The sequence below is a fragment of the Moschus berezovskii genome, chromosome 3, assembly GCF_049115385.1.
Source record: "Moschus berezovskii isolate FMDL1 chromosome 3, NW_MosBer_1.0, whole genome shotgun sequence".
Taxonomy (NCBI): Eukaryota; Metazoa; Chordata; class Mammalia; order Artiodactyla; family Moschidae; genus Moschus; species Moschus berezovskii.
In genome coordinates this window covers 110,947,277-110,973,903 of record NC_142462.1, presented here as the reverse complement: position 1 = coordinate 110,973,903, position 26,627 = coordinate 110,947,277, and the positions used below count along the sequence as shown (strand labels likewise).

The window sequence follows — 26,627 nt, the reverse complement described above, 5'->3', positions numbered from 1 at the left end:
ACTCTTTGTGACACTGTGGACTGTAGCCCACCAGGCTCCTCTGCCCAAGGAATTCCAGTCAAGAATACTGGAGTGTGGTGCCATTTCCTCTTCCAGGGGATCTTCTCTATCTGGGGATTGAACCCATGTCTCTTGTGTCTCCTGCATTAGCAGGTGGATTCTTTCCCACCAACACCACCTGGGAAGCCCATGGCATATGTCTCAATGATGTTGGTAGTAAAGTTTGGTTCTTGAAGAGGTTGTGAATATTCTTTGGACAGAAGGGAGAAACCTGGCTTGTGGGGAACCATAAACTATCAACATGTTATGGGTGGAAGAGACTTCTCGGATTTCCAACTAAAAGAGACAAGGCAAAGTCAGAGCATTGGGAAGTGTGAGAGCAATCTGTGCAGGAAAGCACTTTCCTTGAGTTTGCTGAGAGGCAGAGATCAGTGGGAAGGGCATCTCAGGAAATTATTGAGTCTTCTTTAAACTCACATCAGGGGGTTTCTCTTTCCTTCCAACAACACAGAGTGCCATAGGGGAAACCAAGTCAAAAGATGCCAAGAGCCTTTGGGGACAAAATCACTTAAGCACCATTCTGAAACTGCGAAAACAGCTCCATCTTCTTCTGCACTGGAGGAGTTAGAGTGTTTTTATGGCAGTATAGGAATGGGAATTTGTTTGTTTGTTTTCAGTGGCCATGTCAGAAGTGGAACAATGCACCCTGATTTATCTATATCAATTTCTCATTTTCTCCTACAGCTCCTTTCCTGTTTTGGGTTGCTTATAATGTAAATGTTACATAGAAATTGCCCTGTTTTTTGACACAGAAGAGTGGGGAAGAGAGTTTTGTTTCTTTGTTTGTTTCTCATGCCAGTGTCTGGAACGTGAATTTCCTCTTCTGAGAACTGAGTGAGATGGGAGGAGATGTTGACGGGAAAACTTCCAGAGTATATGGCAGTTACCTTCAGGAGAAGCACCAAAGCCACTCCCAACTCGACCAATTTTTTTCTTCCATTTTCTGATGCTGGATTCAGAAGTCCTTATGGCATTCCATAAAAATAATTAGCTGGTCCGTCTAGTCAGGGCTATGGTTTTTCCCATGGTCATGTATGGATGTGAGAGTTGGACTGTGAAGAAGGCTGATCACCGAAGAATTGATGCTTTTGAACTGTGGTGCTGGAGAAGACTCTTGAGAGTCCCTTGGACTACAAGGAGACCCAACCAGTCCATTCTAAAGGAGATCAATCCTGGGTGTTCATTGGAAGGACTGATGCTAAAGCTGAAACTCCAATACTTTGGCCACCTCATGTGACGAGTTGACTCACTGGAAAAGACTCTGATGCTGGGAGGGATTGGGGGCGGGAGGAGACGGGGACGACCGAGAATGAGATGGCTGGATGGCATCACCGACTCTGTGGACATGAGTTTGAGTGAACTCCGGGAGTTGGTGATGGACAGGGAGGCCTGGCGTGCTGTGATTCATGGGGTCGCGGAGAGTCAGACACAACTGAGTGACTGAACTGAACTGAACTGAACTGAAGCCTTGCTCAATCATCTTGGCCCCACAAGATAAATATTATCTATCCTAAATGTTGTGGTATGTGAGGTAGTCTTTTGTATAATTTCTTATTTTAATGGGCTTCCCAGGTGGCTCAGTGGGTAAAGAATCCACCTACAGTGCAGGAGATGTGGGTTCGATCCCTGAGTCAGGAAGAGTTCCTGAAATTGGGCATGGTAACCCACTCCAGCATTCTTGTCTGGGAAATCCCATGGACAGAGGAGCTTTGGCAGACTACAGTCTCAAAGAGTCAGACATGACTGCAGCAGTTGAGCACATTGGCTTGTGTTAATACCTAATGTAGCACTCAGGTGATTTGCCCTCACAATTGAGAGCTTCATGTTTCATTTTATGCTTAAAAAGAAAAAGTCCACATTCAGAAAACTCCAGATGGATTGTGTCTCAACAGGAGTTGTTGGCCAGGGTTCCCAGAGTCATTAGGCTAAAGCCAGCAACTCTTTCTAAAAGGTATTCCTTGCTAATGCTCCAGACAGCTCTCTGCAGGTATATTTCCCTTGATCAGATTTTAGAATAGCATGCCTTTTCTATTCCTTTAATCTCTTTTTAGAAACTAGGCAGGAAACTATATTGCAAAGACTGACTTGAATATGAACTATCGCATCTTTTTTTCTGCATGATTGTACAATGTCTGATGCGGGGTGGGGGGGTTATTATTTTATATTATCTTCAAAATGTTAAAGTATTTCTCTGGAGTGTTCAGATTTTACATAATAAAAAGTGTGATGGTCCAGTTTTCATGTTGAAGGAACTTGGGCAGTATTAGACTCTTCCACATCCTTTTTTTTTTTAATCTGTTTTTTCTTGTATCCACTTCCCACTTTTTCCCATTTGTCCTTACATTTCCAACAGCTTCCCTTCCCTTTATTGCAGTTCTTAGTGATAAACAGTAGGTGGCAGTACAGTTTCAAGCTCAAAGAGCATTTAAGGGCTTCCTCACTCTGCAGACTGATTAAGGAGGGTGCATAGGAGAAACTAAATTATACAAGCAAGTGGTAAAGCAGGGGTGTTTTCAAAACACCAAATATAACTAAACACAGGAACTTATTTAAAAACACAGATGATATTTCAAGTACAGCTCACGTGGGGACCATTGGGTATATATTTGAATAGGAGGAAACTATGAGCATGAGCAGAATTAGAAGAAATTTACATCAAAGGAGAAGAACTCACCAAACAGCCTTATTATTTGAGTCCTGGGACTTATTTCCCTACCTCCACACAAATGTCCATCTCTCTCCTTCCTCTTTCCGCACCCTCCCCTCTGTTGGTGGTGAATGTTACCTTTGAGGCTGTTTGGCAGTCCCTGAATGGGTTTGTGACCACTTGAATGGAGAATGTGTCTGTCTTTCTCCTATTTCAATGCCACTCTGTGTGGCTGCTGTAACTTTCATCTCTCTGACTGTCATTCTCGCCTGCTCCCTTACTGTATGTGCTTTGTTCATTGTCTTAATAGCAATTTTCATAATTAGCAGGGAGGAAAAGAAAACAAAGAGAGGCTTGTATAGTTGATGGAGATTCTCAGTGCTAAGGGATTTCTGGTTCTATTTTACCTTGTTGGAGATGCTTGGGGGCTGGAGTGATGGTGGTGGAGATGTCACCTGTATCCATGATCTCACTGTTGCTCCCTCAAGCCCTCAAGATGATGTCATGGGCTGGGCATAGCAGTCCTTAGGCAGTCCACATCCTCAAGGGAAGCTCAAGGGAGAATGCTGTTGACCAGAGATGATTACCTACAGTCATGCTTTGAGACCATATTAAATCATCCCTTGGCCGGCTTGATTTAAATTGAGTGTTCTTTGTTCATCCACAGTTGCAGGAAATAAATTCAATTTATGTAGCCTCATGACTTTAACATAAAACAGGAGAAAAATAAAGATAGTGTTTCTGCATCAGTGGTGTGTGGACCCTTTAAATGCGCCTGGATGTGATGTCCAGCTGGGAAATCAGTTTCCACTCAGGCCATTTCTCAAGAGTTTGTTAACAGACAGCTAGCAATAATGGTCCAGGCAGGAGACAAGAGTCCAGCCTGGGGAACTTTGCCCAGGCCTGAATGTCATTGTTTTTTAAAACTGGAATACAGTTGCTTTACATGTTGTGTTAGTTTCTGCTGCACAGCAAGGTGAATCAGCCACAAGTATACATATATCTCCTCTTCCTTGCATTTCCTTCCCGTTTAGGTCACCACGGAACACTGAGTAGAGTTCCCTGTGCTGTACAGTCAGTTCTCGTTAGTTATCTGTTTTATACATAGTCGTGTATGTATGTCAATACCAGCCTCCCAATCTGTCCTACCCCCTCCTTCCCTCCTTGTGTGCATGTGTTTGTTCTCTATGTCCATGTCTCTAGATATGCTTTGCAAATCAGTTCATCTGTACCATTTTTCTAGATTCCACATATATAGGTTCAGTTCAGTTCAGTCGCTCAGTTGTGTCCAGCTCATTGCGACCCCATGGTCTGCAGCACGCCAGGCTTCCCTGTCCAGCACCAGCTCCTGAAGCTTGCTCACACTTATGTCTATCGAGTCGGTGATGCCATCCAACCATCTCATCCTCTATCATCCCCTCCTCCTCCTGCCTTCAATCTTTCCCAGCAAAGGGGTCTTTTCAAATGAGTCAGTTCACATCAGGTGGCCAAAGTATTGGAGTTTCAGCTTTAGCATCAGTCCTTCCAGTGACTATTCAGGACCTATTTCTTTTAGGATGGATTGGTTTGATCTCCTTGCAATCCAAGGGACTCTCAAGAGTCTTCTCCATTACCACAGTTCAAAAGCATCAGTTCTTTGGCACTTAGCTTTCTTTTTAGTCGAACTCTCACATCCATACAGTTCAGTTCAGTCCCTCAATTGTGTCCGACTCTTTGCGACCCCATGACCGCAGCACGCCAGGCCTCCCTGTCCATCACCAACTCCCAGAGTTCACCCAAACTCATGTCCATTGAGTTGGTGATGCCATCCAACCATCTCATCCTCTGTCGTCCCCTTCTCTTCCTGCCCTCAATCTTTCCCAGCATCAGGGTCTTTTCAAATGAGTCAGTTCTTCACGTCAGGTGGCCACAGTACTGCAGTTTCAGCTTCAACATCCGTCCTTCCAAAGAACACCCAGGACTGATCTCTTTTAGGATGGACTGGTTGGATCTCCTTGCAGTCCAAGGGACTCTCAAGAGTCTTCTCCAACACCACAGTTCAAAAGCATCAATTCTTTGGTGCTCAGCTTTCTTTTTAGGCGAACTCTCACATCCATACATGACTACTGGAAAAACCATAGCCTTGACTAGATGGACTTTTGTTGACAAAGTAATGTCTCTGCTTTTTAATATGCTGTCTAAGTTAGTTATACTTTCCTTCCAAGGAGTAAGAGTCTTTTAATTTCATGGCTGCAGTCCCCATCTGCAGTGATTTTGGAGCCCCCAAAAATGAAGTCTGTCACTGCTTCCACTGTTTCCCCATCTATTTGCCATGAGGTGATGGGATTGGATGCCATGATCTTAGTTTTCTGAATGTTGGGCTTTAAGCCAACCTTTTCATTATCTTCTTTCACTTTCATCAAGAGATTCTTTAGTTCTTCTTTGCTTTCTGCCCTAAGAGTGGTGTCATCTGCATATCTGAGGTTATTGATATTTCTCCCAGCAGTCTTGACTCCAGCTTGTGCTTCTTCCAGCCCAGCGTTTCTCATGATGTACTCTGCATAGAAGTTAAATAAGCAGGGTGACAATATACAGTTTTGACATACTACTTTCCCAATTTGGAACCAGTCCATTGTTCCATGTCCAGTTCCAATTCTTGCTTCTTGACCTTCCTACAGATTTCTCAGGAGGTAGGTAAGGTGAACTGGTATTCCCATCTCTTGAAGAATTTTCCAGTTTGTTGTGAGCTACACAGTCAAAAAGGCTTTGGTGTAATCAATAAAGCAGAAGTAGATAGTTTTCTGGAATTCTCTTGCTATTTCAATGATCCAACAAATGTGGGCAATTTATTTTCCTCTTTCTGACTGACTTCTCTCTGTGTGACAGTCTCTAGGTCCATCCTCATCTCTGCAAATCAGGCCTGAATGTTCTCGATGTTCTTCAATAGGAATAAGTGCATCAGCACATGATGGGAGGCTATATGCACAGATATTGGGTTTCACCAAACTGTGAGAAAAGTGGGTAAGTCCAGGGAACTTTCAGGGCTGTGGTCAGGAGAGGGCAGAAAGAATGAACATAGAATGACAAAGGAGAGAGGGAAAGAAGAGATTTGACAGAAAACTAGAAGAAACCAGACGCTTCTCTTTCTCTTCCTAAGTAGGATGGAAGATCTACCCTCTGCTTATAGAAAGTAGTGTTTTTGCTGTGGACCTCATCCCAAAAGCTGGGGTGTTAAGAGAAAAGTTAGGTATGAAAAGGAAAATTGGTGACATACATCGAGAGTTGCTTTCAAAGTACAGACGTGGACTTCCTTGATCATGAAGACTTCACACCTAAGGATGGTTCATTTGTAGTGTGCCAGGAGGATTCTAGAGGTAGCGTGGCTTCTGGACCACCCTACTGTGTTTCTTCCTGTGTGTTCTATTCTAATTTCATAATGGCAAACAGGAAATGAAGGGGGCCTCAGCTCATCCAGCCAGGCCTGTAAGTTGATAGGAAATATCTCAGAGCTCCCCTCCTCTATCCACAGTCTTATAGAAATGTCCCATTCACATTTTCAGAATACGAATCTTTGTTTTTGTGTCTGGTGGCTCAGATTGTAAAAAGTCCACCTTCAATGCAGGAGATCTGTGTTGGGAGGATCCCCGGGAGAAGAAAATGGTAACCCATTCCAGTATTCTTGCCTGGAGAATTCCATGGACAGAGGAGCCTGGAGGGCTACAGCCTACGTGGTAGCAAAGAGTTGGACGTGATTGGGTGATCCACACTTTCACTGTCTTTGAAGTGCCATTTATACCTGTGCTGTATTTTCATTCCACACTCACCTCTGTGTGGTGACCTGGTTCGTTGCCAACTCTGAGCCAGGTGATGGTTTAGAAACTCTTAAGGAGAAAGTCTTGTTTTGGGTACACTGGGAAAGAAAGATTGATGTTCATTTGTGGGTGAACCTCTCTAAAAAGTAGTAGAACAATATAGGTGGCACCTCAATATTCATCTGATCTATCTTCAGGAAGGATTCTGCAAAATGGATAGTCTATTGATCTACCCCTTTCCAAGTGAGGAAATGATACAGATATTCCAAGGAAGGGCCAAGAAAGAAGGCCATGGATGCTATCAAGATAAAGCCATGAGATGGGAAAAAAAAAACAGAATATTTTTCAGTTCAGTTCAGTTCATTTCAGTCGCTCAGTCGTGCCTGACTCTTTGCTACCCCATGAATCACAGCACACCAGGCCTCCCTGTCCATCACCAACTCCCGGAGTTCACTCAAACTCATGTCCATCAAGTCGGTGATACCATCCAGCCATCTCACTCTCTGTCGTCCCCTTCTCCTCCCGCCCCCAATCTTTCCCAGCATCAGAGTCTTTTCCAGTGAGTCAACTATATTTTTAGAGGCCTTTTAAAAAAGTAGAGTCAGGACTGCTGCTGCTGCTGCTGCTGCTAAGTCACTTCAGTCGTGTCTGACTCTGTGCAACCCCATTAGACAGCAGCCAAAAAGTAGAGTCAGGACAGTATTACTCAAATAAAAAAGATATCATGTTTGGAAGAGCTTGTAGATTACAGCATCTTGGATTTCATAGAAGTTGCCAAGAAAATGCATGTATCGAAAATGTACGGCAAAGAATATTACCACACCATAAAGACTGAACTAGTCATGACGCCCATCATCTCAGTTCTAGCTTTATTGGTTAAAAACAATAAGACATCACAAGCAGTGGCGTATTTCTTAAAGACTTTCACCTTCATAACCAGACATGCTTGTGCTCTCTTATTATTACCACGTCGCTGGTAGAAAACTATCCTTTCAGTGTTCAGTGTCCTTAAGCCTTGTGATTGATCAACTGAAAGATCGGAGGCCTTGAGGGGAAGCTTGCTGATGGAAGGCGATCTACACAACTCTCTTTGTGTTTCTCAGAGGTTCCTTGTGTCTTGATGACGACACCGTCTAGAAGCAGTGCCGTCCAAGACAGTGGCTGCAGCCAGTGTGCACTTCATGTCTCATCCCCTTGGATTTTTGATATCTGCATACACTAATCTTGTGATTCATTCTGAGATGCTATTTTTAAGCAGATCATTTCATATTTCCTTTTTCTTGAAAATGTCCCTTTCCAGAGGAGAACAAACCTATCCCCTAGCGGACCTTAGAGACATTCCTGAAGCTGACAGTCTTAAACTCAGATTTTTTATTTATTTTTTTTACTTTATTGTTTTTTGTTAAGAATTCAAGTGACTTTTGCTTTGAGATCTATAACATAGCTATGGAATTTTTGGTATAAAAATATTTTACCAGTTAAACTATATAATTTCCATCTGAAAGCAATGTCTTATTTTCCTGAAAAGTGTTAGTCACTCAGTCATGTCTGACTCTGCAAACCCATGGTGGCAAAGTAGCCCACTAGCCTCCTTTGTCTATGGGGTTATCCAGACAAGAATATTGGAGGGGGTTAGCCATTCCCTTCTCCAAGGGATCTTTCCAACCCAGAGATGGAACCTGGCTCTCCCACATTACGAGCAGATTCTTTACCATCTGAGCTGCCAGGAAAGCATTTATTTTCAGGTTCCCATGTGTACCCTCACTTGAGAAGTCTTGCCTTCATTTGAAAGGAAAGAAAAGTATGAATATTCAATTAAATGGGGTTAACATTGGGAAGGAGACTTACACTAGCCCACGTTCAAATTAAAATTCATAGAAAAGTGTATCAAAGTGGCTAAAAAGCAAAACTCTTCCACAAAGCAGATATTTGAAGGGATGAATAAATGAATGGATTTCTTCTTAATGCAGTTTTAATTTTGAGTCACCTCCTTTAATCTTTTTACTTCCCCAAGGCAGTGGTGACAGTATGGACAGCCTGCAGGTTTTTTCTGTAATTTAATAATTCAGAGATCGGGGTAAACCTGTGCACTGTCCTCTGCTGTGGTCTTCTAGCTTTTTTTGACTGTTGTGTTTCGTCTTTGAGTTTCTGTTCAGACTCTGTTTCCTTCCCTTGTTTCTTCCTTCCTCCCCTTATTCCATCTACTGATCTCATGGTGAAGCAGTACGTTTTTACCTGCTTCTTGCCGTTGTCTTTTTAATACATACTCTGCCTGTGTTTTATCTGTCAGAAGACCTTGTTCTGCTCTCTTCTTAGGGTATTTTTGTGTAGATGTCCTGCTGATCCCCTTTTGTTCATAACTCACATTTGTATGGGCCGAGTTCTTTTTAGAACTACCAGCTTGGGATGAATAATTGGGGATAGAAGGTTGGTGGGTTTCTGGAAACTTTGAGTCTTCATGCTCTTTCTTAGGAGCACTCTCTTGTAGGGTTTGCTTCTGCTCCTGAATGGCTCAGAGCTGAGGGCTTTGTTTGGTCAACCTTGTCTCCTCATTTAAGATGGACACATTCTGTCTCCTTGAACGTGGTCCAACTTTACTAGACTTAGTAGCTCTTCATATCTAATAATTCCAGTTCAGGGACATCTTCTAGTTTAGCCAAAGATGATGCTTTCTTTTCTGTTTCTCATTGTCCCTGTTATTTTCCATGGTTTTCAAAAAGAATTGAAGAGCAGATGGATGCGGAGGTTCTGCAATACTAGTCTGTAGCTTGTCTTTTGACTTTATTCTCACTGTTTTGTGATCTGCTGTCCACAGCTGCATGATCAAAAACACAGATGAGAAGCTGTGACTTCTCTGCTTCAGAACTTTGCTCCGTGTAGCTCAGAACCTAACTGACAAGCGCTTCAAACTGGCCGCTCAGCCTCTGTATGAAATGCCCCTCCCTCTTGTGGCTCTGCACCTAATGTTTATGACTCCTCTACATGCGAGCAACACTATGTTGCTTGTATATCTGATCACATGTTGTGAAATTTCCTATCTTAATCCTTTCTCATATGCCTGTAGCCTCTACCTGAAATAATTATTTTTTTCTTATGTACCTAATAGGCTTCTACTTATCCTTCAAAGCTCAAATCATCGTTTGTAAATTTTTTGATGATGGCCGTTCTGACCAGTGTGAGGCGACTACCTCACTGTGATGTTGATTTGCATTTCTCTAATAACTGGGGATATTGAGCATCTTTTCATGTGTTTCCTGGCCATCTGGATATCTGCTTTGGGGAAATGTCTGTTTAGGTCTTATGCTCATTTTTTGATTGAATTATTTATTTTTTTGATATTGAGCTGCATGAGATGTTTGTATATTTTGGAGATGTGGGTGAACCTGGAGTCTGCTATACAGATTGAAGCCAGAAAGAGAAACAAATAATCATATATTAACGCATATATCTGGAAGTTAGAAAAATAGTACCGATGAACATATTTGCAGAGCAGCAATAGAGAGGCATACATGTAGAGAACGGACTTGGGGGCACAAGATGGGGGCAGGGAGGCTGGAAAGAGGTGAGAGAGTAGCATTGAAACATATACATCCAGTTCAGTTGCTCAGTCGTGTCTGACTCTTTGCGACCCCAAGGACTACAGCACACCAGGCCTCGCTGTCCATCACCAACTCCCCGAGTTTACTCAAACTCATGTCCATTGAGTCAGTGGTGCCATCTGACCATCTCATCCTGTATCGACCCCTTCTCCTGCTGCTTTCAATCTTTCCCAGCATCAGGGTCTTTTCAAATGAGTCAGTTCTTCGCATCAGGTGGCCAAAGTATTGGAGTTTCAGCTTCAACATCAGTCCCTCCAATGAGTATTCAGGCCTGATTTCCTTTAGGATGGACTGGTTGGATCTCCTTGCAGTCCAATGGACTCTCGAGAGTCTTCTCCAACACCACAGTTCAAAAGCATCAGTTCTTCGGCGATCAGCTTTCTTTATAGTCCAACTCTCACATCCATACATGACTACTGGAAAAACCGTAGCTTTGACTAGATGGACCTTGGTTGGCAAAGTAATGTCTCTGCTTTTTAATATGCTGTCTGCTGCTGCTGCTGCTAAGTCACTTCAGTCTTGTCCAACTCTGTGCGACCCCATAGACGGCAGCCCACCAGGCTCCCTGTCCCCGGGATTCTCTAGGCAAGAACACCGGAGTGGGTTGCTATTTCCTTCTCCAGTGTGTGAAAGTGAAAAGTGAAAGTGAAGTCGCTCAGACATGTCTGACTAGTAGTGACCCCATGGACTGTAGCCCACCAGGCTCCTCTGTCCGTGGGATTTTTTAGGCAAGAGTACTGGAGTGGCTTGCCATTCACTTCTCCAAATATGCTGTCTAGGTTGGTCATAACTTTCCTTCCAAGGAATAAGCGTCTTTTAATTTCATGGCTGCAGTCACCATCTGCAGCGATTTTGGAGCCCAAAAAAATAAAGTCTGACGCTGTTTCCCCATCTGTTTGCCATGAAGTAATGGGACCAGATGCCATGATCTTCATTTTCTGAATGTTGAGCTTTAAGCCAACTTTTTCACTCTCTTCTTTCACTTTCATCAAGAGGCTCTTTAGTTCTTCTTCGCTTTCTGCCATAAGGATGGTGTCATCTGCATATTTGAGGTTGTTGATATATTTCCCAGTAATCTTGATTCCAGCTTGTGCTTCATCCAGCCCAGTGTTTCTCATGATGTACTCTGGATATAAGTTAAATAAGCAGGATGACAGTATGCAACCTTGATGTACTCCTTTTCCTATTTGGAACCAGTCTGTTGTTCCATGTCCAGTTCTAACTGTTGCTTCCTGACCTGCATATAGATTTCTCAGGAGGCAGGTAAGGTGGACTGGAATCCCCATCTCTTTCAGAATTTTTTAGTTTGTGGTGATCCACACAGTCAAAGGCTTTGGCATAATCAATAAAGCAGAAATAGGTGTTTTTCTGGAACTCTCTTGCTTTTTCATTGATCCAACGGATGTTGGCAATTTGATCTCTGGTTTCTCTGCCTTTTCTAAATCCAGCTTGAACATCTGGAAGTTCACGGTTCAGGTATTGTTGAAGCCTGGCTTGGAGAATTTTGAGCATGACTTTACTAGCGTGTGAGATGAGTGCAATGCTGCGGTAGTTTGAGCATTCTTTGGCATTGCCTTTCTTTGGGATTGGAATGAAGACTGACCTTTTCCAGTCCTGTGGTCACTGCTGAGCTTTCCAAATTTGCTGGCAATACATATACATTACCATATGTAAAATAGACAGCTGGCAGGAATCTGCTATATTGCACGGGGAGCTCAGCTCAGTGCTCTGTGATGAACTGTAGGGGTGGGATGAGGTTTGGAAGGGAGGCTCAAGAGGCAAGGGATATATGTGTATTTAAGCTGATTATTTCATTGTACAGCAGAAACCAGCACACAATTTTAAAGCAATTATATGCCACCTAAAAACAAAATAAGCCCAGCTCAGACAGTCCTTGAGCTTTGCAGCCTCCTTTTGCTTTTTTTTGAAAGAGCATTGGTCTTCCTCTCTTCTGGGCCCTTTCCTCATACGTGTTTTGATGATTGCATTTTTTCATTACAATCGTTTGTTTAGATATTTTCCTCCTACTCTAGATTCTGTGTTCCTTGAAATTGATGTCTTGTTTCTTTTTCAATCTACATCACTTTTAGGGCCTGGTGCTTAAGAGGGTCTCAAGTAACAGTTATTATTCAGGTTCAAATCATTATAAATGGAAAGATTCAAATCTGAATAACCATTATTCAGAGTTAATAAAATAGGTGAAAGGTTTTTAAATGCTGGGCTTGAATTTCTGTTTTCACTGTCTTTGCTGGATTTGAATGGAATGTAAATAAACACGTGAAATAATACCAAAACAAACAAAACAGGACAAAATCAAGTATAAAGATCCTGTTGTTGTTCAGTCACTAAGTCATATCTGACTCTTTTGTGACCCTGTTGACCGCAGCCCACCAGGCTCCTCTGTCCCTGGGATTTCTCAGGCAAGAATACTGGAGTGGGTTGCCATTTCCTTCTTCAGGGGATCTTCCCAACCCAAGAATCTAACCTGCATCCCCTGCATCGGCAGGCAGATTCTCTGCCCCTGAGCCACCAGGGAAGCCCATCAGAAAAGAAACTAGTGGTGAGGAAAAAAGTGAGGAGGCAAACTCTAAATCCTGGAGTTATTTGAGCACTAGTAAAGCTATAGTCAGCATTAAGAGAGTAGATGCTTTCTCTGGGATAAAGTGTATGTGGAGGAGAAATGAGCAGGCTGGGACAAAACTGCAGGTCTTTCAGGTGCAACTGGAGGAAAAGCAGTGAGCTTTCTTGCCTTCCTGCATTTCAGGTTAAGGAAGGTTATCTCTTCCTGGGATTCAACCTCTCTGTTTTAAAAATAACTGTGTATACTGCTGATTTCATGGTATTTCTTCTCTCCTGAGCTAAGTTCCATCAAACTTTTTATGCCCATTTCCAGCAATAATGGATGATGTGCCTGTCTCGGTGGAATAATTTAGTGACTCGCTCCGGTGAAAGGTGAAATACTGAGTGAGGATTGAAATACTCCATATGTCTTAAAATTCCACAAACCTAGGCGTGTGGGAGACATTCCACCCAGAAACTCAACATGACTAATCCTTAGAAAACAGTCTGAAATCGATCGTTCTTCCCCGCTGCTGGACATACCACAGAAGGCATCCCCCTGGGGCTCTCACAGAGCCATCTGGAATTTTTCAGGTTTAATATTAGTGCTTTCTTTCTACAGAAAGGCAGCAAAAACCCTTCCTCCCAGGTCTCCCACATGAGATATCTAATGGTCCGTCCATCGGCGTGGATTTTCCTTTATTCCTATAACTCTGTGAGAAATTAATTGTGAGCCATCCATAACAGTCTTTTGCTTACTTCTCATCAGAAAACACCAGAAATGAAGATACTTCCTTGTTACTAGCGCTTTTTTATGTCCTGGGCAGCTTAAAAAATTCTCCAGTTTCTTTTTTCCTTTTTAATTTTTATTTTGTGCAGGAGTGGCATTGATTAATGATGTTGTGTTAGTTTCAGGAGTGCTGCAAAGTGATTGATATACATACACATATGTCAGTTCTTTTTCAAATTCCTTTCCCATTTAGGTTGGTACAGAATATTGAGCAAAGTCCCCTGTGTTATACAGTAGGTCCTTGTTGTTTATGTTTTAAATATAGCAATGTGTACATGTCAATCCTTTTGCTCCTTTGTTCAGGTCCCTCTGGTCCTTTATTGGATGGTGGGCATGTCTGGGGTGGGGGTGGAGCCTGGAGAGTGCCCACATTGTCACTAATTTGGAGCTTCAGATCACTTCCTGGATCCTTCCTTCCTAGCTGACCTAGAAGCTGGCAGACTTGAAGGTAGTTTGAAGTTGATGTGATTTTTGAGGAGTTCCAGAATGTGTCTGAGTCTAGACTCTAGTGTATATTGCTGAAATTAATGCAATTTAATACATTTTAATCAGGGATCCTCTGTGTTTTTAGAACATGGTCTAAATAAGACATGGTCCTAGTTTCCAAGGAGCTCACAGCCTAGTGGGGCTTCTTCCCTGGTGGCTCAGTGGTAAAGAATCTGCCTGCCAAGCAGGAAATGCAGATTCAATCCCTGGGTCGGAAAAAAGGGATCTCCTTCCTGGGAAAGGAAATTGCACCCCACTCCAGTATTCTTGCCTGGGAAATCTCATGGACAGAGGAGCCTGGTGGGCTGCAGTCATTGGGGTTGCAAAGAGTTGGACACGACTTAGCGACTCAACCACCGCCGCCACCACAGCTTAGTGAGAAGGCTGGTGTGTGAAAGTATGAAACAGGGGCACTTAGGGAAGAGACAGGTCAGCCCCACCTGCGGAGGCCCCGCGGCATTTCTCAAGCAGATGCCACAGAGATGATTTAGGGTGGTGTCAGGGTCCCTCCCTGTGTCTCCCTCCCAGATGCCAACTTTCTCTCCACCAGATCTTGAGACTCTCTGAAGTCTTCACATGCAAATGTCTACTTGAAGAGACCGCTGTGGTTGAAATAATTTCACACTTTGCCACCCAGTGAAAGTTAAGGCTGGCTCACCACTACTCCCATGTCTGTATTACTATACTGTTTGTTCACATAATGGACAAAAATATTTCTGATCAGTTGATAAAGAAAAATGGTATTGGGCATCCCAAAGTAGCTGAAATTGTCCTTCAACCACTATGTCCCAATTGACTCATTCTTACCTCAATGTTTGCATCCTGTCTCATCAACATTATATTGTTGTTCAGTCGCTAAGTCGTGTCTGATGCTTTGCAACTCCATGGACTGCAGCATGCCAGGCTTCCCTGTCTTTCACTGTCTCCCGGAGTTTGCTCAAACTCATGTCCACTGAGTCGGTGATGCCATCCAACCATCTCATCCTCTGTCACCCCTTTCTCCTCTTGCCCTCAATCTTTACCAGCAACAGAGTCTTTTCCAATGAGTTGGCTCTTCGTATCAGGTGGCCAAAGTATTGGAGCTTTATCATCAACCTTGCAATGAATATTTAGGGTTGATTTTCTTTATGATTGACCGGTTTGATCTCCTTGCTGTCCAAAGGACTCTCCAGAGTCTTCTCCGGCACCATGGTTTGAAAACACCACAGTTCTTCAATGCTCAATCTTCTTTATGGTCCAACTCTCACATCTGTACATGACTACTGGAAAAACCATAGCTTTGACTGTATATACCTCTGTTGGCAAAGTGATGTTTCTGCTTTTTAATGTGCTGTCTAGGTTTAGTTGTATTATGACTGCATATAAATATTTGTTATTTAAGTTTGGTAGCTTTATTACCAAACTTACGCATTAGCCTTTGGTCATCTACCTGCGATGGGTTCCAGCAGGCCCATCATTTAGAGAGGACCTCTCCCTCCTGGTTTCTTGCCTCTCACTTCAAACTTCCAACACCTCTGAGGACAGTATTATACATCTCTTTCTCCCAAGTAAAGCATGAGTTGGTAGTCAAGACAGTATCTTTCAAGCTTGAGGGGAATTCATCCACAAGGTTGTGTCTTGCCCCAAGTAACTTAATTAGTAGTCAGCTGAGAAAGAAAAGAAGGCTTTTATTTGTGAAAGGGATTGATGCATTATCCATTGGTATCTTTTGGCATCTTTAGTCTCTTTACTGTTACTTTATTTTTGTTTTTTGGCCATGCTCTGTAGCATGTGGGATCTTAGTTCCCTGACCAGAGTTGGTACCCACACCCCCTGCATTGGAATCAAGGAGTCTTAATCACTGGATCACCAGGGAAGTCCCATCCATTGGTATCTTAATGTTGTAATTAAACCTGAGCCTCAAATGATAGGTAAAAGTCACCGATTTGTGAAAGCTCTGTGGGACCCCAGTGGTTGCCCTCTTGTCTAATCCTGATTCTGACAGGTTTAGAAACATAAAGCCAACATATAAAGTGTCAATGTCATATCACTCAAACATTAAATTCCACGAAGTGTGGAAGCAAAAACCAATAATGATTAGGGAACATCATTGCTTTTTACTTTGGTTTCATTTTTTATTCCCCAAGTAGATTTGTTTTTACTGATAGACACTTAATCTAGGGCTTATTTACATCCCTGGCATTTTCTCTGGAGAGCCGGCCTTGTGCACTAGTGACATCGCAAGGATTTTGTCCATCATCACATTTCTATGAGTTCTTTTTTTGTGTGTGATAAATCCAGACAGTTTAAGTTTGTTTCAGCCTTATATCACCATGCTGACAGAGTGTTTTTTTTAATTTTATTTATTTATATATGTCTGGCTACTCTGGGTCTTCACTGATGCGCGGGGACTTTCTCTAGTTGCAGTTCATGGGTTTCTCGTTGCAGTGTCTTCCTTTGTTGCAGAATACAGGCTCTAGGCATGCAGGCTTCAGTAGTTGTGGTGTGCAGGCTCAGTTGCTCTGTGGCATGTGGGATCTCCCTAAATCAGGAATCAGACTCATGTCTACTGCATTACCAGGTGGATTCTTAACCACCAAACCACTAGGGAAGTTCTACTAATAGACTCTTTCAGTAACATCTACCACTTAACTTGGCTTCCCTTGTGGCTCAGACAGTAAAGCGTCTGCCTACAATGCAGGAGACCCGGGTTCGATCCCTGGGTCGGGAAGTTCCCCTGGAGAAGGAAATGGCAACCCACTCCAGTATTCTTGTCTGGAAAATCCCATGGACAGAGGAGCCCGGTAGGCTACAGTCCATGGGGTCACAAAGAGTCAGACACGACTGAGCGACTTCACTTTCACCACTTAACTAATCCAGGTAAGCTTTGGGAGTTACTCACTGGAATATACCATACAACCAACACAGTAATTATACCATCTACTGTATTGAATTTCTGTTTAATCGAATTTTTATGGTGTGATTTCTACAAGATTATTCTTGATCATTGTACTTAGAATTGTCAGTATCACTTGCAAAAGATTTATCATGCTTATTGTCTCATTTTAGGTCACCAGTCTCTTCAGAAGATCACGGTAAGAATCTGTCTTACTTATACTAATTCAAAGGTGAAAGTTGAGCTGTGGTCCTTGCATTTCATTGTCAGCAGAATCATTTAAGAAAATGTCTTTAAGATGTTTGTCTTGTTTTTTTTTTAAGTGCCAATTATGAGGTGCTTTTAAAAGCTTCATTCACCCTAGCTAAATTTGGTATCTTGTACTATCTTCAGATCTGTTACAACTTTTTTGTTTAACAAATATTGCAAAGTTTAATGTATTCTGATTTCTGTCCCATCTCCGGATACAGTTAACCCTTGAACCATGTGGGGATTAGGGGCACCAATCCTCCACACAGTCAGAAATTTGTGTGTGACTTAGAGTTGATCTCTCGTATCTGTGATTTCTTCATTTTCTTGAATTCAACCAGCTGTGATTCCTGTAGTGCTGTGGTTTTTACTATTGAAAACTATTCCTCACACAAGTGGACCTGGGCAGGTCAAATTCATGTTGTTCAAGGGTCAACTGTACTTTTTGTGACTTTGGGCTAGTCATGTGACTTCTCTGAGTCACAGATTTCACCTTTAAAATCGGAGTTGTAGTAGATATTTCCTAAAGTCCCTTCCAAACGGGACATTGAGATATGTGGAGGATGTTATGAGTCTGATATGAGGCTGAGTGGCAGTTGTCTGAGTTGTTACACAGTTAAGATGAGTTATTTACATTTTAAGAGACAACTGTCTTAATCAAAGGAGAGTGTGTATAGTTTTGTCTCAGCTAAGCTTTGAATTGTGTGTGTATTCAATCAGTCCGTCAAAAATGTTTATTAAGTGTTTACAGTGGGTCAGTTATATGATCATGTTATACAGGTATGCTGTATGGGGCTGTATGCAGGGACACGATGATGCGTGACACACAGGTTTCTCCCTCAAGGCATTTTTTGGGGATGGGGTTGGTGGAATGCCACATACCTACTGCTATACAAAACAAAATGCAATTCATCTTATGAAAGAGGGATAAACCAGGACTGTAAGAGTACCATGGATGTTCTGCTTCATGCTCTTCCTAATTCAGCTAAGGCACCATTATTTATTTAGGCAATTAAGTTAAAAAATAAAAGACATGTTTTAAGTTTTCCTCTTCACCCTCTATTTCCCACCTGGTCACGAAATTCTGCCAACCCTATTTTTTATACTACTTTTTTCTCTGTTTTCTTTTTCATTCCCTTTCCTTTTGTTTCAGTTCAGTTCAGTTCAGTCGCTCAGTCGTGTCCGACTCTCCGCGACCCCATGAATCACAGCACGCCAGGCCTCCCTGTCCATCACCAACTCCCGGAGTACACTCAAACTCATGTCCACAGAGTCGGTGATGCCATCCAGCCATCTCATTCTCCGTCGTCCCCTTCTCCTCCCGCCCCCAACCTTTCCCAGCATCAGAGTCTTTTCCAGTGAGTCAACTCGTCGCATGAGGTGGCCAAAGTATTGCAGTTTCAGCTTTAGCATCAGTCCTTCCAATGAACACCCAGGATTGATGTCCTTTAGAATAGACTGGTTTTACTTGGACCTTTAAAACTGTCTTCTGATAGCCATTCCTCTAGAATTCCTTCTTTTATTTCACTTTATAACTGCCTATCACCAAAACTGATTATGGCAAAAATCTACGCCCATTGCCTGTGGGATGAAATCTTTTCAATAGACCAATAGTTGTATTCTTCTTTCCAATACTGAACTCAAACATGAACTAGAAAGGCCTAAGTGATGGAATCTGTCTTCCTTTCCTGCTTATTGTTTCTTTGGGCATCTTTTCCCTTCTCTCTGTGCTCTAGCCATGAGGTACTATGTATAGTTTCTGAAACTCACCATATTTATCATGTTTCCCACTTTTATCCAGACTGTTCTGACTGAAGTCCCTCCTCCTCTTTGTCAGAGACAACTTATACTTGTCAGTCACCCATCCTCCCTGAGAGCTTTCTGCCCTGCTTAACATTGCAATGCACATTTTTCTTCATTCTATAATTTGACTTAAAAATTTGATGCTTGATTTACCTGTCTTCTCTGCTAGACTGTGGGTTCTTTGATAAAGATCCCAACAAATAGAAAATATTCAAAAGATATTTATTAATTGAATATACTGACGAGAGAGGGGGCAGTTTTTAAGCAGACCTGTTCTGCTGCCACATCGTAACATCTTTCCCTGTATTGGAATAAAGTTGTGTTGTGTTTTATGAAAAATCATAGGGCAGTTATGTTTAGGCCTATCAAGTCAAGTATCGACCATCTAATGATGACCTACTGTTGTATGCTATTTTTTCCATCAGTGTTGGTATGCCTGGGTGTTTTAAATTGCTTATTTATGAGTCCTTGGATTTCAGGTTCATATGATAAACCAGAAATATATGTTTAGTATTTATTTTGAACTAGGGTTTACTGTAATGAATTTTGTTTGCATTTGCCTTCTTCTCTGTATAAGAACTTATTCCCTATTACAGAATAAAAGGGAGTGAGACTTTAGAATTCCATTTCTATAGTCCATAGTCCACTTGGAATTCTTAAAGATTATGAGCTATCAGTGAGCACTGCCCATATCCTGGGGAGTCCTGAAGGGTGATGACTACCAGGAAGTCTTGTTCAGTATTAACAGCACTTCAGAATCAATCATTTTGAAAATGAGTGTATGTAATCAGTTAAAGAAACATTATCCAAACTTAGGGTTTTTCCATCCTCATGGCTTCAAAACATTTACTACATGTCATGCCTCTTAATTTGATTCTGCAACTTCCAAAAGTGATTCAAATATGTAACATAAACTTACAATGATGATGTAACTAATCTCATCTGATTTTCATCTTCTGGCCCATGTATCCATGGAAAAATATTCTTTTCCTTTATCACCAAGGTTTTCTACTAGTACTTAAAATGTGTTTTCTTATGTTTATACATTTTTAAGTGTTCATGTTTGCTGTGGTTTGCATAAAACTGTAAGTATCATGTCATCAGGCTGTATTTGTATATAATACTAACACTCAAGATACTTGGAAGAGAAGGAAGAACTAGTAATTTTGCTTTCTCAAAGTTACGGGTAGAAAAATCTAGGCACGTTGGCAACCAGGTCATGAAATCAGAATAGAAAACTCAGTGCCTCTTGCTTTTCTATTTTGTTTGCTTTCCGCCGGTGATCCGGTCCCTCACTCTGACTGGTCCCTTTGGGCATCCCCCAAACGGACTTTGTTCTTGAGAAAATCTCATCTTCCAGAGTCCAGTAGCCCTGACCTTCTCAATCTCCTCAGATTATTACCCTTTTACAGAAAATGTGCTTGGTTTGCGTGGCTTTGTCATTTTCCTTCTTAGCCTCAGTCTCCTCAGCCATAAAGCGAGGCTGTTCATCTCTACCTTGCCTGCCTTCCTCATGGGATTGTTATGAGTTCAGTTGTGAAATTGTCTGTGAAATCACTTTCCCATTTGTGAATAGCAGCCCTAACATAATGCTGTTGTTGTCCTGCAGTGGATGGGGAAATATGTGTTTACTATGATGTTTACTCAGCTTTATGCCCTGCCTTTGACAAGTTAAAAGATGTGCTGGGAATGAGAGGGCGTGTGAGAAATGTTTCTTTCAACATTATCATTAAATATTAAATTTCATTGGAAACTTTTTATGTCTAGGTGAGGAGGAGTAAAAAAAAAATACACAATTTAACTTGCAGTGATAAAGGGACAGTGTCTTATTAGATGTGGGGTCAGTAGATATGCGGAATTGATGATTTAAGGCATAAATGAAGTGTAGAACATTTCTAATTGCATCAGAATATCAGAGTTATTAAGAATAAAGGCTGAAATCTATTGAGTGCTTCTTAGGCAGAAACACTCTGCTCAAGTGTTTCAGCTATGACACTTCATTTCACCTGTAACAAATCACAGGGCACAGTAAATGTGTTCTCAGTTTTTAGGGGAGGAAACTCAAGAGCACTTACGTAACTTGCTGACAATCACACAGCTAGTTAGTGGTGGTGTTAATTTTCAAACCTAGTCTAAACACTCAGCTCTTGTTCATTTGCTCACCATGTCCCCAGAGAACGAAAGAAATGAGTGTCACCATTCAGGTGAATTGATAGAATTATAGAAAGAGAAACATTTCCCTCTAACAAGAGTTTATTTACTACTGTGGGAGTAATTTATTTTTAATGACAAACCAAAACAGACCAAAAATAACAACTTCTCCCTCCTGCTGGGAGTGATTTGTCCCTGCAGAAAAAGTAAATACCAATGTCACATTCTCTCATAATTAGTTAACCAAGTGAAACTGAAGCTTCAGGGAAGCCTGCCATGCTGAGTCCCAGGGGGAACATTACATTTGAATGTTACAGCTGGAAGCCCAGTCCTACTCTTTGTCAGAAGATAAGCTTGGCGATGATGGATTGCCCTGTCCTCCGAGTTTCCACTGCATTTAGTGCCTATCACTTCATCATTTAAATTGCCCCTGGAGCCACCTCCAGTGCCCAGGCTGCCTCTGCTGCTCTGAGCTCTCAGATTTTGCCCTGTCGTCGTAACCTCTTGCCTTTCAGGCTACTCAGATCGCCTCTGTGCTGCTGCTGTCTATACCCAGGCAGCAGCAGAGGGTCGGCTTCCAACCAGTGTCTGTTCACTTACAACGTTAAAGACATTCATGGACTCTCTTGAGCGGCAGTGCCAAGCAATCTTGACTCCCCCGGCATGTCTGAAGCAGGTGTCCCTCTCCTATCCTACCCGCTAGACCTGTTGTTGGTAAAAATGGTCCTCAAACTACATGGTACTTCTGCTGTTGCAACAGTCACACACGAACAAGAATGGGTGGAAGAGTTATCCGGAAGTAAAAATTGTGACATCCACAGTCACCCGCCTAAGTGCCCAAGGATGAGCCACTGACGTGCTTGAGGCAGTTTTGCTTTGCAGTGGGTCGTGCAGGGAAACACAGTGTAGAGTGACCCAGAGCTCAATACATCAGGGGCTGTCTCTGGCTCAAATACCAGAGGTTCATTTTTCTCTCTAGTATAAATATATCCATGTACATAGATTTTGCTGAAATAGAAACACTCATAAAAATATATAAAATTTATTGGCTTCATTTAAATTATAGCCAAGGGGCTCAGTACTCAGCCCCCAGCCTAAACAGTAAAATATTTGTAGCAATCTGGAAGCTTTGTGTTTGCTTTATTATTACATTCTCTTCCCTCTCCTATAGGATAACTACTGTTCTGCTTTTTTGTTAAGAACTTCCTTGTTATCTATCATTTTATTACACATGTGACTATTCCACATATGAATATATATGTATATGTATATTGTATATGTATTCCACATATATGTTTGTGTATATATATATAGTTTTGCTTATTTTGAACTTTTATAAGTTGAATTCTTTTGCAAACTCTTCTATGATTTGTATCTTTTGTTTGTGTTTCTCTGATTCATCCTGTTGATGAGCAGCTATCATGTTGATGTATAGTTCTATTGTATGAATATAGAACAGTTTACATGTCCAAATTTTGATTAATGTTTAGGTGGACTCTAGGGTGTTTTTGTTTGGTTTTGTTCTTTTTATAAACAATATTGTTGTGAACATTCTTTCTTATAACTCCTCCTGGTGTCCATTTGCAAGACGTCTCTGTGGTTTAAACATAGGGATGGCATAGGTTTGTTGTTACTCAATCGCTAAGTCATGTCTGACTCTCTCTGACCATGTGGACTGCAACACACTAGGTTCCTCTGTCCTCCATTATCTCTCACATTTCATTAAAATTCATGCACATTGAGTTGGTGATACTATCTAACCATCTCATCCTCTGCAACCCCCATTCTCCTTTTGCCTTCAATCTTTGCCAGCATCAGGATCTTTTCCAATGAGTTGGCTCTTCACATCAGGTGGCCAAAGTGTTGGAGCTTCAGTTTCAGCATCAGTCCTTCCAATGAACATTCAGGGTTGATTTCCTTTAGGATTGACTGGTTTGATCGCCTTGCTATCCAAGGGACTCTCAAGAGTCTTCTCCAGCACCACAGTTCAAAAGCATCAGTCCTTCAACACTTAGCCTTCTTTGTTTTCCAACTCTCACGTTCATACATGACTCCTGGAAAAACCATAGCTTTGACTAGATGGACCTTTATCAGCACAGTGACGTCTCTGCTTTCTAATACACTGTCTAGTTTTCTCATAACTTTCCTTTCAAAGAACAAGCATCTTGTAATTTCATGGCTGCAGCCACCAATGCAGTGATTTTGGAGCCCAAGAAAATAAAATCTGTCACTGCTTCTGCTTTTTCTCCTTCTGTTTGCTATGAAGTGATGAGACCGGATGCCATGATCTTAGTTTTTTGAATGTTGAGTTTCCAGCCAGTTTTTTCATATGTTTTAAAAGTTCTAACTTCAATGGAAATCTTGATTATCTAGGAGTTACCTTAAATTTGTTCTTCATCCAGGGTGTCTTGATACACATGGACTTTTGCTTCTTCGTATAAATTTTAGAATCAAGTTACCAGGTTTTGTGTTGCAATTGTGATGGCAATTGCATGAATCTATACATCTGTATTAAGAGGATTGATATTTTTATGATAATGAGTCTTTCCATCTCAAACAACATCTCTACATTCAATTTTTTAAGCCTAATTAACCTTTTAAAGTGCCTGTCAACAGAGTTATATAATTTGTTTCATGGAAATTTTGATCATATTTTGTTAAATATATTCCTAAGTACTTAACATTTTTAGCAATATTTTATATTTGTAAAATTGTATTTTCAAGTGATTATTGTTGGCATACTAAAAGACAATTGCCTTAGAATCCTGTTTCGAAATCTCAACTCAAGATTCCTGATAATATTTATACTCATAAACTTTATCTGAAGGGACATTTTGTAAGGAAAAAAATTCTATAGGTAATATTATCTACAAGTACTAAGAATTTTGTTTCATCCTTTCCAACCATTATGCTCTGTATGTGTTTTTCTCATTCCTTCTGGGATTAGAACCCTTGGTACAGCGTGAACTAGATGTAGAGGTAGCCTGCATCATTGCCTTTTTCCTGATCTCCAAGCCAGTGCCGTCCACAAGCCAGTGCCGTCCACAAGCCACCACTGCTTGTGAAGGTCACTGCGCTGGTTGTCGTGCTGCCGGTATGGTTGCTTTGTGGATAGACTTTTAAGGATTTCACCCTTCATTCAAATTTGTTAAGTTCAACAAATACTGAATTTTATTGACTTGTTCATCTTTTGAAATGATAATATGCTTTTTCTCATTTAGTCTTTTACAATGGCACACTTCATCAATTGATTTTATAATAGAAAACCTATTATGTGCATGAGATGAACTCAAATTGGTTATTACATATATCTCCTTTGTATATTGCAGGGTTCAGCTTACTAATATTCTGTTTAGAATTTTTACATCCATGTTCATCAGTGTGATTGGTCTTTGATTTTTCTTTTTTATTGTATGGTGTTCCAAGCTTCATAAGATGATTTGGAAACTGTCCCCTCGTTTCCTAATATCTGGAAGACTTTGTGTAACACTTGAGCTATCTATTTCTGTTATATCTTGAAACATCCTCTTAGCAAAATTGTCTGGGGCTGGCATTCCCTTTGTGGGAATAAATTTCAATGACAGATTTCTATTTTTTAATGTTTACAGAAATAGATTTTCTGTTTCTTATTAAATTAATATTGATAACTATGTTTAAGGAGTTCATCCATTTTATTAAAGTTATTTTTCATTTTGGCACAAATTTTTAAATACTATCTTATTATCTGTGTCATTTCTATGAGATCTGAGGTTACAGCTAGCTGCCTTTCCATTTTTAATATTGTTTGTGCCTGCTTCTTGTGTGTGTGTGTGTGTGTGTGTGTGTGTGTGTGTCTTCCCCACCTCTGTCTCTCTCACACCAGAGGCTTGGAAATCTGTTTATGTTACTGGCTTTTTAAGAAACTAGATTTACCTTCATTGGTCCTCTGTATTATATATTTGTCTTCTGTTTCATTAGTTTCTTATGTTTATAGCTTCCTTTCCTCTAATCATTTGTCTTATTTCTATTCTTTTTCTACTTTTTCACCCCCTAACACAGACATTTAAGTACAAACATTACCTGAATGCTTTCTCTTACTTATGCAGCTCCTTCTGGAATTCCATTTAGATGCATGTTAGACATTTTTATGCTATTCTATGTGTGTCTTACCCTCCTTTCCCTATTTTGCTTTCTCTTTGTTTCTCTGGAATGCATCCCAAGTGAGTTCTTCAGAGTTATCTTCATGTTCATTTTTACTAATTTGTATTCATGCTCACTTTAGATTATTCTAGGTGAGGTGCTCATTTCCTTGGCCCTTTATGCATAAGAGGTCTTTAACTCCTTCTTCGAGCTTTTCCAGTTGCCGGAGAAAACTACCAGACTCGATTAATATAAGTAAATTCTCCATTCCTGCATTTGTGTGTAGGGATGCGTGTTTGGTTCTTGTTTAGAATACATAGGAAACACAGAGACGTTAATTCAAAGAGCGTCTTATTCAGATGATGTCAGTAGATTCATATGAAGGTTTTCTTTGTCTTTGTGTTTAGTTCCATACAATACCAAGTTTCTTGCTAAGTCCTTTGTAGTCTTTATTTTTTATTCATCTGCACAGCTTTTTCTCTTTGGGGACACAGTTTTATTTGGGGGTCTACATGGGCAGGTTCCAGGTTGGAACAGCTTCTGACTGTTTCTGCGGCTGTGCGCAGCTTGGCCCGCTGTACTATTCCGTGAACACTTGGCTGTCGTGAGGCTTCCTGTTCTCAGGTCCATCAGCTGCCCCGTTGCTTCCCTGCACAGATGTTGATAGAATGCAGGTCACTTGACTTGTCAGTGTCTTCTCTCCAGCCACTCATAAGTTTCAGGTTTGTAAGGGTATCTAGTTACTTTGTCTTAAATTTCACCATGTGTTTTTGGTTCTTCTAGCTTCTCTGTCTGTATATGTGGAGATTCGGGAATATTCAAAAAGTCAGCTGCAAGTATTACAAGCATCTGTCCACATTTCCTGATTTTTTTTTTTTAATCCAGCATTTGGCTTAAAATGTTAAGAAAGTATCTCATTCCTCCTGTTATCTGAAAGAGAAACCTGTATTCATTTTAATTCAAATAATAGTTCCATACCTTAAGAGTTATATTTTAAAACATACGTTATCTTCTGAAATTAAAAAGTAATTGATTTTTGAGAAACTAAGGTTAGAGGGATTAATGGTTTTGGCCTTTACATTTTAGCAAAAATAATTTCAACTACTTCTTTGGAATTATTTGGCATAATATATGTGGTTAAAACTAGAAAATGAAGGTTAGTACTTATTAAAAATTAATAAGTTCTAGACAGTGGCTTATGGCAGAGCTCCCCAACCTCTGGGATATAATGCCTGATGATCTGAGGTGGAACTGATGTAGTAATAATAGAATTAAAGTACACAATAAATGTGGTGCACTTGAATTATCCTAAAACCACCCCCTTCCCATCTATGGAAAAATTGTCTCCTGAAACCAGTCTCTGATGCCAAACTGGTTAGGGCCCACTGGTTTAAGAGATTTCCTGGTGAGGTTTAAAGGCATTAAATAACTATAAGATCACACCAAACTATTATATACTGAACAAACTGCTCTAAATGCTTTATGTATGTTTAATTTT

General features: G+C 41.0%; 1 protein-coding gene across 5 annotated transcripts in view; it reads left to right on the top strand.

The window, feature by feature from the left end:
- The window catches only part of DGKI (diacylglycerol kinase iota), a 508,012-nt gene that overhangs the window by 434,771 nt on the left and 46,614 nt on the right, over positions 1-26,627 (top strand). For all 5 annotated transcript variants that reach the window (XM_088832644.1, XM_088832652.1, XM_055421328.2 and 2 more), the window contains one exon: positions 16,981-17,006. In XM_088832644.1, the coding sequence (XP_088688770.1) occupies positions 16,981-17,006 (26 nt within the window). The remainder of the gene's footprint in view (positions 1-16,980; positions 17,007-26,627) is intronic.